At 40.5% G+C, this 19,983-nt stretch overlaps 1 protein-coding gene across 1 annotated transcript in view; it reads right to left on the bottom strand.

Annotated features, from left to right (window-relative positions):
* The window catches only part of DSG2 (desmoglein 2), a 39,794-nt gene extending 34,408 nt beyond the window's left edge, over positions 1-5,386 (bottom strand). The window contains exon 1 of the mRNA XM_087819031.1: positions 5,342-5,386. Within this exon, the coding sequence (XP_087675157.1) occupies positions 5,342-5,380 (39 nt within the window). The 5' untranslated portion in view covers positions 5,381-5,386. The remainder of the gene's footprint in view (positions 1-5,341) is intronic.
* Between the last annotated feature and the right edge of the window lie 14,597 nt (positions 5,387-19,983).

Genomic DNA, 19,983 nt, shown 5'->3' with positions numbered 1-19,983 from the left:
ACAACGAACTCTTCCAGTTCTTCCAAGGAACCATGCACCTGCGTCTTCAGGCCTATGCATATGCTCTTCTCTCTGCCTAGAACATTCTTCTTCCTCCTCTTCATATACCATCTCACCAATTTATAATTATTCTCAGATCTTGGCTGGAATGCTCAGTGCCAGAGCTCCTTCTGCATGTTCTATGGTACTAAGTGTTCTTTTATCACAACTCTTCTTACCACTACCCATGTGGTAATTAGCCACTGGCTTGTTTACTAGACTGTAAGCACCATGAGGGTAGAACATGGCTTTTTTGAGGTCCCCAGTGATCTAGATCATTGCCTAAGACCAAGTAGGGTGTCACTAAATAGTGGTCACATGTGGTTAGTTTCTACATTATTTTTGTGTGAGGGCATTACTCATCTTATTATAGCCTTTGGTATATATCTGGTGCTCCAGCTTCCTTCACCCTAATCACCAATCTCTGCATGATAAAAATCACAATAATTTTTAAAAATAATTTGAAATAAACAAAAATAATGAATGTCATATGTAGTATACATCTGATACTTTAAGATAAGTTTAACTAAGAAAACAATCTTTCATATGTTTGAAAATGTTAACAGCCATTAAAATTTGTGACACATTGACAGGAAAAAAAAAAGCTTTGATTAAGAAATACTCAAATTGATTTAAACTCATTTATGATTTCAATTGAGGTTTCTGATTTTACTACAATTTGGCAGTTTTAAAAATACCAATCCCTAGTTAATGTGTAATTTCTTTCCATATTAATCTCTGTATGCTTCATTTATGAATAAACTATTTTGCAAAATTTAGACTGGTAACTGTCATTCTTAGACATGTCTGATAATTAATGAGAAGTTTCTATCAATACACATTTCTGGATCCCAGCCTTGGGGATTTTAATTTAGTTCATCAGACATTTCTAATGATCAGGGAGAATTCAGATGAAATGAACACACATGTCTTTTTGTAAAATACTTTCTCTAAGTTTATAATTTAAAAAAAATCTGTTCAGAGTTGCCATTTCCCCGTCACCTATTAATTTTTAGAAACAAAAAAAATGTGAAATTATGCATTTCTAAAACCCCTGGATATGATAACTGATTATTTGTATGGGCTTCAATATTTATCATCTAATATATACTTGAATTTATTCTAAATTCTTTTATCCAGTTGCAAATTAGAACACTGTATAACTGATGTTATCGATAATATGAGTTGAACTGTGTTTCTCAAAAGAAGATAAGTTGAAGTTCTAACTCCCAGCATCTTAGAATGTGACCTTATTAGGAATAAGAGTCTTTGCAGATTTAACCAAATTGAGGTTATTAGTGTGAGCCCAACATGATCAGTGTCTTTATAAAAAGGGGATGTTTGGATACAGACTCAGACATGCACAGAAGCAAGACAATATGAAGAGATACAGGAAGGATGCTATGTGAAGACAGAGGATTGAAGTGATGCATCTACAAGGCAAGGAACGCCAGAGAATGCTGGAAAACCACCAAACTCTAGGAGGTTGCAAAGAAGGAAACCTACAGGTAGCAGCAAGAGTATGGCCCTGCCAACACCTAGATTTCAGACTTCTAGCATGTAGAACTATAAAAGAATATATTTCTGCTGTTTTGAGCCACCCAAGTTTTGGTACTTTGTTATAGCAGTCCTAGCAAACTAACACTAGTAGATAGAACTGTTCATGGTACACTTTGCTATCACTGAATCCTTAAAATGCAGTTTGATTTTAAAGGACAGGATTTATTAGTCCAAGGCAAAATCGAGATAACATCAGAAAAATCTCTCCCTCGCATGCTCTTTTTGGCAGTCTGGTGAAGTCTATGGATCCCTTCTCAGAATGTTTTTAAATTTATAAAATAAAAACCCATCAAATTATGAATGAACTTAATTATGTCAAATTAGTTATTATTAGAATTTTAAAAAACCAACCATATTTGTGATGCAGTAATATCATGCACCTCATTATCAATGCATTAAATAATAAGATCTAGTATAAAGTCTATTAGTGATGAGGATGGTATTTTAAGATAACTATAGTATGGTGTAAAAATATTTGTGAATTCTATTATGACAAAGTCACAGGTACTGTACGTTAATGGTATTGAAATGTCTTTTCTACACTGATAATTTAAAGGAATGCTAAATTTCAGTTAGAGGTTAGTGAAAATAGATATATAACTTATTCCCAGCCATGTCTAAGGACCCTCTAAATTTTACCTATGGACAGGAGTTTGTGGATCTCAGGTAAAGAACTCCTTAAGAGGAAAGATTCTCTGTTTTCATTCACAAATTATCTCTTTTTTCCATTTAGATGGAGTTGGCCTAAATAACTGTGGTCATTATGTGGGTATCACTCAACATCTCCTTCTGGTGTGTCTTCCTAAACTGCAGGGGAAAGCAAAAGCGCACATATCACAGACTCCCTTGCAGCTAAGTTTCTGACTGCAATTTAAGTTCAACCAATCAGTACTTACATGAGATGTGAGAAAAGGAAGTGAAGCAGGAGCTATATGGCTGCTGTTTTTGCTGGCAAGCATTGGATGTGAATGTATTTGGGTTTTGGAAGCAGTCTTATTATGGAGCTAGTGTCCACCACTAGAGTCATGGGTGCCAAGAGGCAGGGTACAGGTACATTTCGTTGGTATGGATCCTAGCAGTTGTGGCGTGGTTCTGGGAGTTGGCAGCAATAGAATCCTAATCATGGCAGTTTCCAGGTTGTGAGAGACAGTGTGCTTCCTGTTCACAGGAGACGCAGCCCCTCCCAGAGTGCTTGGGTCCTGCTGTGTGACTCTGAAGTCTTACTGATAGCACAAACTGTAGTCTATTTCCTCAATCTTTCCTACACTTATGAATCAACGAAATGTTCTGAAATAAACCTCTTCTTGCTTTAACTAGCTAGTGTGAATTCTGTTATCTGCAAATGAACTCTGACTCATAGGCTATAATTTATATTCCCTTCTATAAAATACCTATTTCCTTAAGAACTACTTCTGTCAGATGAGTTGCCTTCCATTCTTTACCAAAGACTGTATAGATGTCCCCTGACTTACAATGGTTCGACTTAATGATGGTGCAAATGTGATAAGCATTCAGTAGAAACCATACTTCAAATTTTGAATTTTGATATTTTCCTGGGCTAGTGATATGTGATAGATAATCTCTCGTGCTGCTGGGCAGCGACCTAGAGCTGCATCTCTCCTTCACCCACAGGATCGCAAAGGCAAACCACCGATACTCTATAGCGTAGAGTAGTGCACCATATAACAATGTTTTGATCAACAGTGGACCACATATACAAGATGGTGGTTTCATAAGATTATAATGGATTATAAACAACAAGTTTGCAATGTTGAAAGAAAAGGCTGGAATTGACTACAACGAAGTTCAATTTACTGCTTGCTCTGGGTGGTTTAAATAGAAGAGGCTCGGGCATGCTACCTGCCATGTGCCCAACCACACAGACACGCACACACTTGCATGCACACTCCCTCCCCTTCCCTCCCAGTCCTGTTCCTTCCTCTCTCTCTTCCCCCCTCCCTTTTATTATTTCTCATCTCAGGCAAAAGGTTAAACTGCCCACTGCTCTTTGAGCAAAAATAAATACATTCTAATTTATATCACAAAATGTGCTGTAGAAAATACGAAGACCTGTCCAGAATTCTGCTCTGCTTCAGTTAGAATCACTTTGAAATATATATATATTATTGATTTTTAGAGAGGAATGGAGAGGGACATTGAGAGAGAAACATCAATGTGAACGGCTGCCTCTTGCACGCCCCCCACCAGGGATCAAGCCGGAAACCAGGCCTGCGCCCTGACCAGGAATGAAACAGGCTACCACCATTTGGTGCATGGGACAACGCCCAATCAACTGAGTCACACTGGTCCCGGCAGTTACAATCACTTTTTAAAGAACAATTATTGCCAAACTGAAGTAAAAACATGAAATTGCTAAAGTAAAAACTATGCTTATTTACCTCTCTCTCTCCAACTGTATTTAAACTGGCCTGCCTGTTATATCATTTGAGGATAAAGGGTGATTTCCCTCCTTTGAGGAAAGGAATTTGATATTTAACTCTAAAGGGGGCCAGGTGCCCTGTTAGCTTGCCCTGTTACCTTCCTTTGCCAGGAAATCTCACGACGAGGGAATTACTTGCTCTGTTATGCTGGAGATCAAAACAAAACCTCAAAATTATGTCTTAGAAAAGCTTTATTAACATAACCAATTTGAACTGAAAGCTGCCTCAGTGACTTGGGCTAGCTCTGGGTGGTTTAAGTAGAAGAGGCTCAGCATGCTGTCTACCTGCCACGTGCCCAACCACAAACGAAATGGATAAACAGGGCATGGCAATCACCTGCGTGCCCCAGCTCTGGGCCCCTCGCGCGAGCCCCCCGACCCGCAGGCTGCAGCGGTCCTCCCTCCGCACGTATCCTGCTGGATTATCATCTAAATCATTCCTTTATGAAACCCCACTTAGCAGAGCCCTATACACCAGGTACATTTCTAAATCACGTGCAAGTCCTTTAACAAAGAGAAAACACATATCGTTTAGGATCCAGCTGGAGCCTAAGACATGGAGGCGTGGAGAATGAACACCGGTTTCCAGCGGCTGAAACCCTTTTCCTTAAGGTTAACCTCTGAACACCCCGCTTGACTGTGGCTCTACACTTTCATTTTCTGTAACCCTTTAAAACGAGACACAAGACTATTACATGTTATTTTTAACAGTAGGAAATTGTTTTAAAAATAGCGTTGTAAGCTTTAAGTCAAAACTATCTTCGTGTGGGTGATTTTTAAAAACACACACATGGCTTTAATAAGCAAACAAACAAAAAAACTCTGTAAAATACATTTTTTGAACAGTACATTCAGCCTTGTTTGCTTTTGCAGTCGAAGAACACAGGTATTGCCGCGGTGTCCGGTTCCCGGCCGTGCGCGCGCGCCCGGGGAGCCGTGGGAACCGGGGCGAACCTGGAAGGAGGCTCGGCCGCCGCCTCCATCTGTCTCCATGTTTCCAGCTGGAGGCTCCAAACAAAGCCCCAGGTCTCCAGGGAAGGTGTTCCCCGCTGCGGGGCCCTCCACACCCACAGATCACAACGGAAAAAAGGAGTAGGGCTTGGGCACGGCGGCAAGAGCTGAACCGTGGACAGATTCCAACCCGGCCGGCTCAGCCCGGGCACTTTTCCCGAAGCCCCGGGGCTCGAGCGCGCCGCCGCCCGCCCAGCCCTTTCCCACCTCCGGGCACAGAGAGGGAGCGCCGGGCGGGCGCGGCCGGGCGGGCGGGGGCCTGCCCGGGTCCGCAACCCGCGGCGCACTTACCAGGAGAAGCAGCAGAGCGCCCTCCGCGCGCCCGGCCATCGCGCCCCCGTCCCCGCCGCGCCCTCGCCTCCGGCCGCTCGTCCTGCTCCGCGCAGCCCGCTCCGCAGGGTGCCCGCGGGCGCGCACTCGGCTCCTCCCCGGGGCCCCCACCCCGCGCCCCGCCCCGCCCCGCCCCGCGGCGCCCGCGTGGCCGCCCAGGCGCGGTCCCCGGTGTGGGCGCCGCGGGAAAATGGAGCCGGGGTCGCCCGAGCTGCTGGCACTGGGGTGGGGAGTCTGCGGAGGAGAGGGGCGCGCGGTGGCTCCGGACCTCAGGCGTTCGCGCACCTGGGGCCGTGACAGCCCCGTTGGGGACTTCGGGCGGCAGGCCCCGCCCCGCCGTCCTCTCGCTCGCAGTCCCCTCCTCCCAGGAGGTGGCCGGGATTCTGCGCCACCAGGCGGGCCTCGGCCGTCCGAGCTCTCAGGAGCGGAGACCCGCGGTGTCCGGCGAGCTGGCCCCGCCGCCCAGGCCGCCGAAAGGCCCGGCGCTTTGTGACTGCGCGTGGGGCCCGGAGCCCAGGTGGCGGGAAGAAAGACGAGGGACGTGGGAACCTGTGCCCACCCTCCGGGAGCGGAGGTTCCGGAGCAGGACTTCAGGTGGACGTCTCCGAGAAGGCTTCTCACCTCTTCCCCGAGGTCCCTTAATTGTTTCCAACAGGTTTGCATCTTATCTGGCTCATGGAGAAACAGTTATTAGAAGAACCACAGATGATCTAAATGGACAGTTTTGTGACCCCTTGTTAACTAGATTAGGAGAAAACTCTGAAGTGTTAAGGTGACAAGTACACTCTTCCATACGATTTACAAAATCTCTTGCACAAAGCATAACTAGAGGTCAGAATCCCCGACCTAGACAACCTTTCCGTGCTTCAGTTTCCAGATCTGTCCAATTGGATTTATAGCGCCCAGCACATAGGGCTGTTCTAAAGATTAAATCAGACAATCAATGCGAAGCATTCTGCAGTGTCTAGCACGTAGGGTGCAATAAATGGTAGCTTTTATAAGGATAGTTATTATTATTGCAAGTGTAAATGTTAACTTGAACTCTTCTTGAAAAACATTAACACCAGCATCAGCACTAGATTGGGAAACTTCTAAGAAAGGTTAACTATTGTTGGAGTAATGGAAGAGCCTATAAAAATATAAAGAGTTGATTTACTATTAGAAAATTCGGCAAAAAGAGCAGAGTTCCTTCTGTGGTCAAAAGTGCGTTCCCCTAGGATCTGTCTCCCCAGTTCTGATTTTGCCCATTGCCAGATCCAGTACAATTGCCAAGTGACTTTTCTCATACTGTTATTGAAACGTTGGTGGTTAAGCTAGCTGAGGACTGAGTATCTAGGAAGAGGTCTGCTTGGCTTACCATTCCGTTTCCAGTGCCCAGACCAGTGCTGAGTGCCAGGGGTACAGAGTCCAATCAGGAGTATGTCTTCTAGTTTCCACTCCTTCCTCTTGAGCCAGACATGGGCGGTGCACACCTCGGTGATAATTCTCATTCCCCATCACCCTGGGAAAACTCCTAATTAAACAAGGCAGGCTTTTTCAAAACACTGTCACAAATCATCCCAGGAAACTATATATAAGACCTATCTGAAGTTAGTGCTCTTGCAATTAATTCTTATAGGCAAGTGTTTATGCCTCATTATCAAGATTTTGGCTCCTGTTTAGTAATGAGGAAAACTGTAGCTTCCAGAATGAAAAATAGCTAATGCAAATTTTACTTCTTTTGGGTTGTTTGACCTCCCCCAGAGGCTCTCAAAGGCAGTTTCAGGATAGTATTCCTTCTATAACACATTTATTCCAAGGCTTTGAGAGTGCCACAGTGTGTCATTTTTGAATTAATTCCTCTTTAAAAGTTCTGAAACTTGTGAATCAGTGAGTTGAAGAGGCTTGTTGAAAGTCAAATGACACACAGCTAGTTGTCTAGCTCATGACTTCTCCTTTTTGCTGGGATGAGAGTAAACCTATTTCATAAATCTCTGCACAAAAACAAACGTGACTGCCACCAACAAAGCATTAATGATTGCTTTAAAATAAATTGAAGTGCTAACAACATGTGAAAGATTTAACTTACAGGTTTCCCTTTAAATTACATGAACATTATGGTAAATGTACTTTTATTAAGAAGCGTACTTATAATGCATGAATTCAAAATATACTTTGTGCAAATAATTGACTTTAGCATCTAGCTATATCCAAAACGTCAACCTGAGCTATATTTCCCAGAATACTTTGCAGAATCCATAGGTACACATGGGTGAAACTAAGCTTCAAGTGATTAGTTTATTAATACCACCCTTTAATATTATCTGAAACAAAAATTTTGTAAAAAAAAAAAAAAAGTTTTATAAAGACCAACACATTTATTATCATGACCTCCTTACTCCCAATACATTCCAGCATTTAGAATCACTTTGTAAATTGACAGTTCTTGGCTAATGGTTTGATGATTTCTGATAACTTCATTCCACTGAAAATCTCAGTAAGTATATGTATTAAAATTAATGTCAAAGAGTTGGGAGCCAAATCTGGTTGCTACCCTATGAAATACCTGAGAAGCAAATGATAGAAATGTGTGGCTGTTAAAATACAAAAAAAAAAAAAATGGTTATCATGGTCAGGAGGGTTACTCATAGAAAGTTGATTAATAAAGCATATGTGGATACAGAAAAAAATGTAAACTACCTCTAGGTGATGTGAGAAGGGCGATGAAAGAAGGAATCTGTTTTCTAGTTTAGCTTCACTCATGTATTCCTTCATTTATTCAACATTTAGTTTGTCCCTGTTCATCAAATATTTAATTTGTGTTTTGTTGCAGATACAAACATAAAGTTTTCTGCATCCAAAGAAACAAAAATTTATGAAATAGATCTTATATTATGAAATAATATAACTGTAGCTACTTATAAACTGTTATAAATGCAGTTAGACATATATGCAGGGTATAATGCAATTGTAGAGAAGGGAGTCCCTAATCCACACTTTGAACCAGAAGTTGGAGAAGTCTTTGTGTTTGTGTGTGTGTATGGGTGGGTGGGTGGTGAGCTGATTCTTAAAAGAAGAGTAATTGTGAAGGAGACAGTGACCTGCCAGGACAGAGGGACTCAAAGCATAGACGCTGTTGGTGAAGAGTCAGGGGTTTCAGGTTTATCCGTGAAAGAAGGCATTATTTTCATCCTATTGACACAGAAAGGGAAGTCAGAAGTAAAAGCTTATTTTGTGTTAAAATTGAATTTGAGATATTAGAGCAGTATCCAATTAGAAAAGTCTAGTAAGTAGTTCAAAATTAGGAGAACACAATTGCAGATTGATTTAGGAGGCAGAAACAGCCGCTTAATTTTCTGTTTTTCTGGCTGTTCTTTCTCAATTCATTTCTTATTCGCTGCCTACCTGTTAAATGCCTATGTCTTTTGAGTTCTTTCCTTCTTACCTGGCACCAAGCATGAATCTGTAGCCACTCCCATTGGGCAACTCTATCACAGCTTTCTCTCCCAAGCTTCAAATGTGGGACATTACCATTTGGGTATTTCATAGGGACTTCAAATGACCATAATAATTTCATAGGCATATCGAACTCAGCATATTGACAAAAAGGTTTCCCCACCCCTCTACACATCTGTAGCTCAATCTTCCTGCTTCCTCCTGTGCCGTGTCAATTTGGCCCCCAGGCCAGGAACCTGAGAGTCATCCTCAGTTCTTTTCCCATACTCTCTGTATCCAGTTTATTACCTTTTCCTCCATTCTTTTCCTTCTATGGTCATGCTCAGTGATTCATACACCCGCCTAGTAGCAATTACACTGTGGCTTATGGTTATTTCATCCATGTCTGCTATGCCACCCATCCCTCTTTCTCAAGATTGTTAGTACTTTGAAAGCAGAGGTCACATCATAATCATAGTGGGCCCAGCCCCTTGTATCCAGCATATATTAGATGATCAATAAAATTTTGTTGAGCCCTGCCAGTCGTGGCTCAGTGATTGAGCATCGACCGAGGATCCAGGAGATCGAGGTACGATTCTTGGTCAGGGCACATGCCCAGGTTGCGGGCTCGATCCCCGGTGAGGGGCATGCAGGAGGCAGCCGATCAATGACAACTCTCTCATCATTGATGTTTCAACTCTCTCTCTCCCTCTCCCTTCCTCTCTCTGAAATCAATAAGGATATATTTTAAAAAAAGAAAAAGAAAAAAAAAATTTGTTGAAACAAATTGTAGGGAAAGATATTTGGAATATCCACATCGGATAAGTTAATAGTGGATCTGGTCAGAAAATGTTGGACTGGGATTGTGTGTGTGTGCACACATATGTTGATTTGTACATGTGTATTTTCTCCAACCACACTGCAGCCAGGAGCAGGAGAAGAACAGCGGATGTTGGGTGTGAGTCAGGGTTGCAAAGTGGCCTGGTTGATAGTTAAGAGGTGTTAATCCAGGATATACATGGAGTCGAGTATGGCAGGAAAGATGGATAGGGCAAAGCTAGAGGAGTTGGCGAGGGCCAGTTGGGAAGACAGTGTATGGCATCAGGTGTGGAGAATTGGGGAAGATTGTTCTCTTTAATCTGGAGGAGCCATGCGTGGTCCCTTTCCACAGAAACCGAGGCAAGAGTGATATCTCAGACAGTAGGAGTCAGGATGTTGAGATTCTCATGGGTTCTCCAGTTAGATGGACCAAGAGTCACCTCCACCTCCGGCAGTGAGAGAGGAGCATTGGCCCACTTGGGGGTGGGGGATGGTCTCTAATAACAGGGGGGGGAAAGCTTTGTTGCCATTCTGAGCTAGTACTTACAGAGTAATAATGAAAGCCCAGCAGACTGCAAGCCTAAGGTTTAGCACAGAGAAACCAGCACACCCTTAATGAGCAGTCACCACACTTTGGGGGCAACAACAGTCAGCCCTGGAAGCACAGCCACAGAGGCCAACGCCCTGAAAGAGTGGGGGAGCTCTGTGCAGTGAGTCACAGTGTCTAACTGAGCAGTTTCCCACAGGCTCCTTGTGAGGCAATGTATGAGAACCGGCTGCTTGGATCGCAAAGTCCCTGAATCAAAATGGCTTAAGGAAATTGTTAACTTTGTATATGGAACAGAGGAGAATTAGAAGATACTATAGTTGCAAAATAGGATTTGGCTCAGCAAACAAAATTCTCTATTTTTGGATCTAAGTAGAGTGCTGAATACATCTTAAGAGATTTTTTTTCCAAAATACATCCTACTAATTTTAAAAGGTGATAAGACTGGTAATGCTGGGTTGAGTTGTATTCAAAGCAACAATTTTATCGGAAACCTCAGCAAGGCCTTGACGTCCCATCGAAATGCCTCTCCCTCCTACTGACTGATCTCTAAAATCCTTTAGCCGAAGGCTCCGTGTTGCATGCATATTACTGGAAGGGTGGGGAGTTATCAGGTATTTACATCACAGCGTGATACTGCTAACATGCCAGGCATGCTCCACCTCAGAGCCTGTGCACTCCTTTTCTTTTCCCTAGAAGGTTCTGCTCCAGACATGCACAAAGTTTACTCCCTTGCTCTTAACTCCCCACCCCTCACATACAACCTTATCAGTGAGGCCTTCCCTGACCACCCATTTAAAAATTGTAATTACTCCCACCCCCAGAGCTCCCCACCCTCCTTTCCTGCTTCATTTGTCTTCTTGGCACAGCACAGTCTAAAAGACTAAGCATTTACTTATCTGTTGCCATTCACTAGAACAGATGACGGCTGGGGGTTTTCCCTGTGGACTGCTATGTATCCAGCACCCAAACAGCGCCTGAGCCATTGAAGGTCTTCAGTAGATATTATTTGAATGTGGGAATGAATAAGTGAATACAGTTTCAAGGTTATTTTGGAGGATAGGTTACGTGTGTGTGTGTGTGTGTGTGTGTGTGTGTGTGTGTGTGTGTGTGTAAAATGAGGGTAAAGAGCAAGACGCTATTATATTCCCGGGAGGGTGTGAGTAAGTGCCCCCCAGCTGAGGGGGGTGTACTGGGAGGGAGGCCTGATTCGCTGTGGACAGCACCCCTCTCACCACTTTGAAAGGACGGGCTCGCTCGGACTGCCTGCGCAGCACAGGGCGGGAGGAGCTCAGAGGCCAGTGGAGGGCATTTCTGTGCTCCTCCTCTTCTTTAAGACTCCTTTCTTTACAGGGGAACAAAGTGCAAAACCATAAACAATATGGAAAATCCCTTGGGAGTGGAACAAAGTAAGCATTCATTAGGGGAGTGGGACACTTGGGAATGTCGATTTTATCTGCCCAAATCCATTTTCCAAAAACCTTTCAGAATGCACCTCTGGCTTTGGTTTCACCCTAGGATTTGTTTATGGGAATTTCTGGAAAGATAAGGGAACTAGCAGCAGCTGGGGAGGAGAGGTGGGGAGTGTTCCGTTGCTAACAGCAGCTCGGGACTGGAATTCAGTGCCTGCATGACAGGATTTGCGGGTTTATAGCAGGCACAGGAATGTTTACGCACAGTGTCAGACAGAAACCGTAATGCTGACCCAGTGTGACTAATGGCCTTGGGGACATACACAGAAAACACCCCTCAGAAGACAGACAGGGGTGCAGGTTTCTTGACGGTGTCTTCATTTGCACGTACACAAGTGACAGAGAAAGTACAATAGATGTGATGCAGTAGCTTTGGAGAGCAAAAGTGCCAGTAAAATACTGGCTTTAAAGACCTTTTTCAAAATGATCCAGAATGACTTTAGCAGAGAGAAGCAGAATCTCAAAAATAAATAACAGTTTCCATTTTAAAGTACAAACAAGGATTTGAAGATATTAAATGACTCACTTTAATTGACTTTCAAAATTAATCTTGGTGGCGATTTTTATTTCAGTACCATACCAGTCTATGTAGTAATTTGTTAATATTCGATTTGTGAATTATTTACAGTACTTGTTAAAATGATTAGAGCACATTTAAAGTTATTCAATCATGATGTTCCTTACTCACGTTTTTGACATTCCCCTTGGTTGGAGGTGGAGGGTAGATTCTAGCCTGGAAGGTGAATGGAGCCTCCGTGCAAACTTGTCCACCGGAAGGCATGACCTTGTGAATGTCGTCTGTCACAGGTGTCTCGCACAAAACGCTGGGAATCACTACTTTGGAGGACACACTTGCAAGAGCCATGCTGATCAAAAGTTATAACATTGTTATTTTTGAATCCCAAATAAGATATGAATGGCAAATTATTTCTATGTACTAACTTTACTTTTGTAGCCAAAGTAACTGAAAATCTTTTAACATAGAAAATAATAATTAACTAGGTTACATCTACACACACCCAGAGAACTAGAATGCTGAAGCAGTTTTCAGATATGAAGGGGAAAATCAAAATGTCTCTCGTGTCAGCATTTCAGGAAAATGTTTTTTAAACCTGTTTGTTTGAACTGTAAATTTTTTTCTTTTTGTTTTTGCAGTGGTCTACTTTGAATTCCATTACTTCATCTTGTTCCCACTTAAAATAGAGATATTTATCAGACAGAAATATATTCAACATTAAGCAAACCAGTTAAGCAGAACTTTGATACAAATAAGATTGTGGGGGAAGAAAAATAGTTTACCTTCTATCCTTCTAAGCTGGAAAATTATTTTCCTTTCTCCCTAAAACAACGGGAAAAAATTTCCCTTGATAATTTAGTTTTAATGATCACAAAGTGACCCTTACGAGCTTGTCTGAGGACAGTTGTGTTTAAAGATTTTTTTTAAAAAATCACAATGAACATTACTATAGGCTCTGAGAGCAGACCTCTGATTTTATTAGGCAATTTTCTGTTAATTTACTGTAACTTTTTTCCCCTCCAGCTGGGCCTGAATAACGTCATACCTTTGGAGAAAGTCACACCCATTTCATGCAGAATCAGCTACAATAAAGGTAAGTCAGTCAACAATGACTTCTTGTGACTAATTCTCCTATGAGTATGAGAAAGGAAGAGAGTGTATCATTGTATTTCTTTCTTAGCTTTAAGATTAGAACATTCATCTGAAATAACCAGTAAATTTGATGACAATGCAACAAGTTAAGCAGAGCAGTATTACTGGGAAGACAGAGTTGAACAAAGTGAAATCCATATGAAAGCTCATGTGAAGAATTGCTTTATGGTTCATAAAAGTGCCATTGTGAGTTTCTATTGTTTGGCTCTGTGGGGAATCAGTCCAGGCCTCAGAATTTTTAATAATTGGACTCTTGAGTTCACAGAGTATGGTTTATTGTTCTTCATACCTTGGATTTTCATTTTAGAAGTATGACTAAGCCATCTAAAACAAAAACAATTAAAGGAAGATTGTGATTTCTTGGCTTTCAGGAATAACAAGATGATGGAAGTTCTACAGAGTATTTTATATACTTTTATTTCTTAGAGCCTGGATGCATTAGGTCATTTGATCAGAATGGGAAACCTGAGTCCCAGGTGTGCTCTGTGGTCCTACACGAACGGATGCCAAATATGAGTTTTGAGGGACACAGGAAAGTGTCTGAGCACAAAACTCTCAGCCTCCTCACCTATGACCTAATGACAATAAAATTTCACCATGTTTTCTGTGTCAACAGCTATTTTAAGTATTAAAGATATTTACTCCAGGGAAGAGTAACAAAGTGCTTTGTGTGATTTACACGTTACTGTGAATTAAGTTATCAAACAAAAAATTTATCAGCTAGTTATGGTCAGATTTTTAAGGGGAGCAGGAGGTAGTGATTATGAAAACATTAGGCATATCATGTTCTAGAATATAAGGTAAAAATACATGCAAAGGTAGAGACAAACTTCACTTCCTTTCATTTTATGTTGGGTTAACTAGCTTTTGCAAATAAAACTCTTTTCACTTGGCCAGAAACTTGGCACCACAAATCATACAGAAACTGAACATAAAGCATGGTCATTGTTGTGTGTGCGCGCAGTAATTGCTATCCTAGTAGCATTACCTAATATTGTGTCTTACTGGAGGTTGGGCCAATAGCATCATTCCTTTCATGCTAACTTACAAATAATCCACCACCCCTCAAGCCACCTGGCTGCCATATTCTACTTGGTGGAAATAGCATAATTAGAACTCTTAGGGGAAAAGCCTCCCACTCTGCCCGTTGCACTCTGCAACTGAAAATTGCAGCGGTGATTCTCATGAGTTTGGCTGTTCATCTCTATTTGCTTGTGTAGTCAGAGGAATTTCCAGGGCAGAACAGACTAGACAGAACAAGCCTATGGCTAAGGCAAAAGATTAGTGAAAATGTTACAGTCACAGTTTAGAGCTGCAGAAAGAGAATTCGCCTAGTCAATTCCTAACTCTGCCTTTGATCAACAAGTACTTTTCAGCCTGGTTTTTAAGTATCTGTAGACTTTGGATTAGATAATATAGATGTTTTGAGTCTGTATGGGTTTCAGTTGTTTGGATGTCAGCACTCTTTGAGTTGAGTTCGTTGTGAAGATTTAAATTATAAATTACAAAGAGGCGCAAAGAGGTAACTTGCCCAAAGGCACACAGCTAGTTAAGTGGTGGAAGCTTCTATTTGAACTCAAGCAGTTTGTTTCCAAAGCCTGAACTCTTAACCATTAACCTAACCAAACAAAAAAAACCAAGCCAAACAAAAAAACATTTCAAGCTTATCTTCTGTTAATTATTAAAATATGTATAACATACCATTATTTTTGATTGACTAATAGATAGAATGAGATTTTAAAATTTTCTCTTAGGTCCTCCTGTAGTAGTTTTGATTTTCTGCAAACTTCAACAGGTTTTCTTTGCCTGACAGCTCATTGTTTCCTATCAAAATATCCAACATCTCCTGACTTGTTCTTTCAGTGGAGATATCCTATTCTACCCAGACTCGGTTGGCTAAGTTAGCAATAGCTTGCGTTGGCTTGTCCTGGAGGCCCCGAGGGAGTCTGTGTTGCATAGAGGAGAAGATCTTCTGTCATCTTGGCAGCATATGCCTCTGTTGTTGGTTTGCATCTTTAAAAGAATATTCAAAGACCAGCACAAAAAAAGGACAGTTCCAGGGTCCAAGAAAGTGTATATGGAAAAAGTAGGTAGTTAGAAAATCAACTTAGAGTTCAACTATTAGCAGCCATACAACATCTTCTGAGGAAAATCCCGTAGTAATTTATAATAGCTGAGAGGCAGAGGGACGATGCAGAAAAGCCAGTATTGTCAGAAATTATTACACAATACTTTTTTGACATACAAAAAGTTGTACATAATCAATGTATACAACCTCATGAGTTTGGAGATAAGTGTATACCCATGAAATCATCACCACAATTCATGCCATAAACCTATATCCATCACCTCCAAGAGTTTCCTTAGACCGTCTTACTGCTGTTACTATTTTTGTGACAAGAACACTTAACGTAAGATTTACCCTCTCAGCAAAATTTTATGTATACAATACAATATTGTTAACTGTAGGCTCTGTGCTGTACAGTAGATCTCTAGGACTTGCTCATCTTGCAAAACCAAAACTTTGTACCTTTGACTAATACTTCCATTTCCTATTACACATTTTTTAACTAATCAAAAGTTGGGAATGTCAGCCCGGGGTGAGAATTAGTAAAAGTTTAGTCAGACAGGACCTCTTCATTGTGCTTTACCTAAAGAAAGGTGACAAATCCAGGTGGCTTTTTTCTTTTGAATAATAAATCTAGAGAGCAGACTCCTTGCATGCAGAAACTTTGTATCTGCAGCACGCACTAAGCATTAATGCCTGGTCCGTGGATTTGATGATGGAGAGACACCGCTTCGGCTAAGCCAAGCTACACGGTTACCTGAGGCAGATATGTGTGCATGCATGTTTGTGTGGGTTTTACCTCCTAGTTAGGGACATAGAAATCTTATTATCAGTACTAGTCAGCTGGACATGGGGACATGGGAAGACACGACTGACGTTAATCTCACATTTTGTGTTTAGATACTCATTTTTGGCTTAGTGAAAAATGCCTCCGTGCCGGAGTGAAAACCATGTCATTATACCATTTAAATAAATATGGGATTACCTGATTCTGTACTGCTTTTTAATTAAGGAAGCTTTTTGCAATCCTCTCTTGATTATGAAACAATATAAATACTTCCTGTGCCTTCTGAGAAATAAGGACATACATATTCTTTCAATATCAATGTTTTGCTTATATTAGCATAATTTGATGTTCTGTGCTTTCACATGAAATTTCCTGCTTGATAATTTAATAATGAAAAATTCAGCACACAGAAAACATCAAAGATGTTCTGAGGCATAAAGTTAAAAATACAATGATCCCATGTACTTCAAGGGAGTAAAGGAGGAATGGAGCTGGCTTTAAGGAGTAAAATAGTTGTTGTAGTTGTTAAAATGTGTTGTTTTTCACAAATCATGGAAAAATGAAGATGAATGGATCCATTTAAAGTTATTATTTTTAAAAACAAAACAAAACCAAGCTCATAGATACAGAGAACAAATTGGGGGTTGCCCGAGACCAGGGGTGGGTGGGGGGTAGGAAAATGGGTGAAAGGGGTCAAAAGATACAAACTTTTAGTTATAAAATAAATAAACCTTGGGGATGTAATGTACAGCATGGTCACTATAGTTCATAATACTGAATTGCATACTTGAAAGTTGCTAAGAGAACAGATCTTAAAAGTTCTCATCAAAGAAAAAAAATATTTTTTTGTAATTATGTAGGTTGATGGATGTTAACTAGACTTATTGCAGTGATCATTTCACAATATATACAAATACCAAAATTTTTAAAAAGTTATTTTTGTATCTAGACACGTCACATAACCTCGCCTAAAAAGTGCACTGTCAAAGTTATTCTTAAGGAGTTTACTGAAAAAGAGATTCCATGACATCTACCTAACTTGTTTTGTTATTAAATGTGAAAGACAACTGGTCATTTTGCCCTGAAAAGTAACCTCACATATACTTCAAAATAGCAACAAATCATGTATTTGCATTCTTTTAATCCATCCCTTTATCTTTACATCCTTTCCTGTGTATTTCTGTCTCTCAATGTTAGATAAATAGGGAGATGTAGAACTCCTTGTTCTCTCTCCCCCACTCCCAGGGATGGCCAAAAGTAGGTTTACAGTTGTTCCTATGGAATATAATAAATAATAATAAATAATAATGCAAGAATAAACTGCCTTGCATACTCACCTGTAAACTTACTTTGCCCACCCTTGTGTGTGTGTGTCTGTATGCCTACATTATATGCCTACATTATACTGTTTATTTAATCTTTATCCCTACATTATACTGCTTCTTTAACCTTTAGAATTATACCTAGATTTCTAATCTTCCTAAATTAAAAAAAAACACTTTCGTTGTTCTCTTTGTAGTCTCCAAATTTTCATGTTCTACTCAAGTTTTAGTGCTAAAGTAAACAGATCATTCTGAGAGCAATAATTATCAGTAGTGCTGAATAACTATAGATTAATCTTTACATTTGTGTCTCATTATTGTCCGACCTTGAGGAAGTTACTTTGCTTTTCCTGAGTCTCTGTTTTCATGACTGTAATCTTAGGGTTACTTTAAGAATTAAATCAGAACATGTAGCTCTGCTGCCCACCCGAAAGGTAGCCCTCACCCTGTCTCCTTTCTTCCTACTCTGGTAACTGCTTTCATTTATACTTGTTCTTTTAGACCATCGCTCTCTTGAGTTTTAACTACATCAGTGTTATGTTTCGATATTTTTGGTTTGTATTTGTCAACAAACAAAAAACCCACAAAAAATGTATAAATGAGAGAGAAAGTAAAAACACCAACCTAGAATGGGCTGCGTCTCGATGTCCTGTCGTGGAGGGAATCTTGGTGTAATCTGGATCAGATAAAGCAGAAGGAATTTCAGTGTTTGTCATGGAAAACGTGTCGTTTCCATCACCTGGAATTTAAATGATTTGTTTTCTAATCAGTTATTCCCCTGACATAAAACAATTCCAAACTATGTTGTTGAACAAATGTTAAGCCATATAATCTGTGATTTAGCATTGCTCTTTGGACATCCAGTAAAGGAGCTGAGAAAATGCTGAATTGCCAAGAACCAGAAGGAAAGACCCTGAACTTTTACTTGTTTCTGAATTGTTAGTTGCTTTGAAGCTGGTCAGTTGAATGTATTCCTTTGACACCTGTGATTTTTGAAAGTTAAAATTTTTATTCCTTGAATTTTCTAAGAATAGGAGAAAATGGTAATATTTTTGGAATTTACCTACATGGCTTTCACTTTTCCTGGCATTGAGTTGGATCTTCTGAGTTAAGCCATCCACTTTTCTCCAGTCAACATCCACTTTAATCTGGTTTATGCTTTCCAGACCCCAAGTCCAAGTATGCATATAAAGATGAGGAAGGTCAGTCAGAAGCAAGATCCGAAGTTCTGAAGAGACTTATTTTGTGGCATCTCTTTTTAAAAAGACATAAAAGTAACAGGTATTTACTGGGGAGTAAACCCACCACTGTGGCTACTGCTACCACCAGAGCCATGGAATATATTTTTCATCATGTTAAGCTGGAAATCTTACCTTTTCTTTATTCCAGCTTTTCTCTCTGAGCCATCATAAGATGTCAAAACTTTTGTCTGAAAGACAATTCTAAATTACCAAATAATAAATGAGATAAAGCATCATCTGGATCCACCCGAAGAAGATATTCTGAACCTCCAGGTATTTCCTTCCTGCCTGGGCGGATGCAGAATAGGTATCAGCTGGAAAAGATGTAATATACTGATAAAAACATATATGGAAGTCACTTTCTTATATAATATTTTTAAATGACTATTAATTATAGAGATAAATTATAGAGAGTAGTTCAGCTTTTAGTGAATGGTTAAGGAAATACTCATAAATTTTGTTGCCGAACAGGTTTATTATAACAATGTTATACTATTAAAGTTGGAATATGTACTATTTAAAATCGATGATACATCAAGTAAAAAGACAGTTTTAAAATTTTTTTCTGCTTAAAACAATTTTTATTTTTGTTGAAAAAATACAGATACATTTTTGCTTTGAATTAAATTTTACATGGCAAATCAATTTTAGGTCCTCCTAAACAAGACTGATCTATTTTTGTTTCAGAACACAGTTAATTTCAGTTATTTCATTATATAACTTTTACTGCTATGGCCTTGTTTCCTCGGCAGTCTGACGATTCAGCAAAATTCCCATTCTCTGATAAGTTGTGTTTTGAGACGCAAAGTTAAAATACTTTGAGGATCCTGAGTACACTTTTGAACTTGGAATAAGAACTTGCACCCTTCTGGGTTATGACTCTTAATTTAACTCATGTATAAACAGAGGCACAGCTCAACTGTGTGTGCTAGATTCCAGAGAAAGCTTTTTTTGAGAAGCAAGAGAAGAGGCGCCCAGTGGTAACAGCAAGATCCGGCAGGCTGCTGCATGGGGTCAAGTGCCCCTCAACTCAAGACAAGTGCAATGCGGGCCTTATTACAGCAGCAGCCTTGTCTTGGAAGAAGAGGCTGCCTGCACAGCTCAGGGGGCCTTAGCACGTGCCTTCCTGATAGTCATCTGGGAGATGGAAGAATGCTAGACGTAGGACATTTAGGGGGTCTCTTTTCCTCGAGGTATCCTCAAGAGTGCACCCTTCTGGGTTAAAACATAAACACTTTATTACTTCTCATTCCATCTGAAAAAA

This window comes from Miniopterus natalensis, chromosome 7 (assembly GCF_054644295.1).
Source record: "Miniopterus natalensis isolate mMinNat1 chromosome 7, mMinNat1.hap1, whole genome shotgun sequence".
Classification (NCBI taxonomy): Eukaryota; Metazoa; Chordata; class Mammalia; order Chiroptera; family Miniopteridae; genus Miniopterus; species Miniopterus natalensis.
This window is presented reverse-complemented; position numbering and strand designations above follow the sequence as displayed.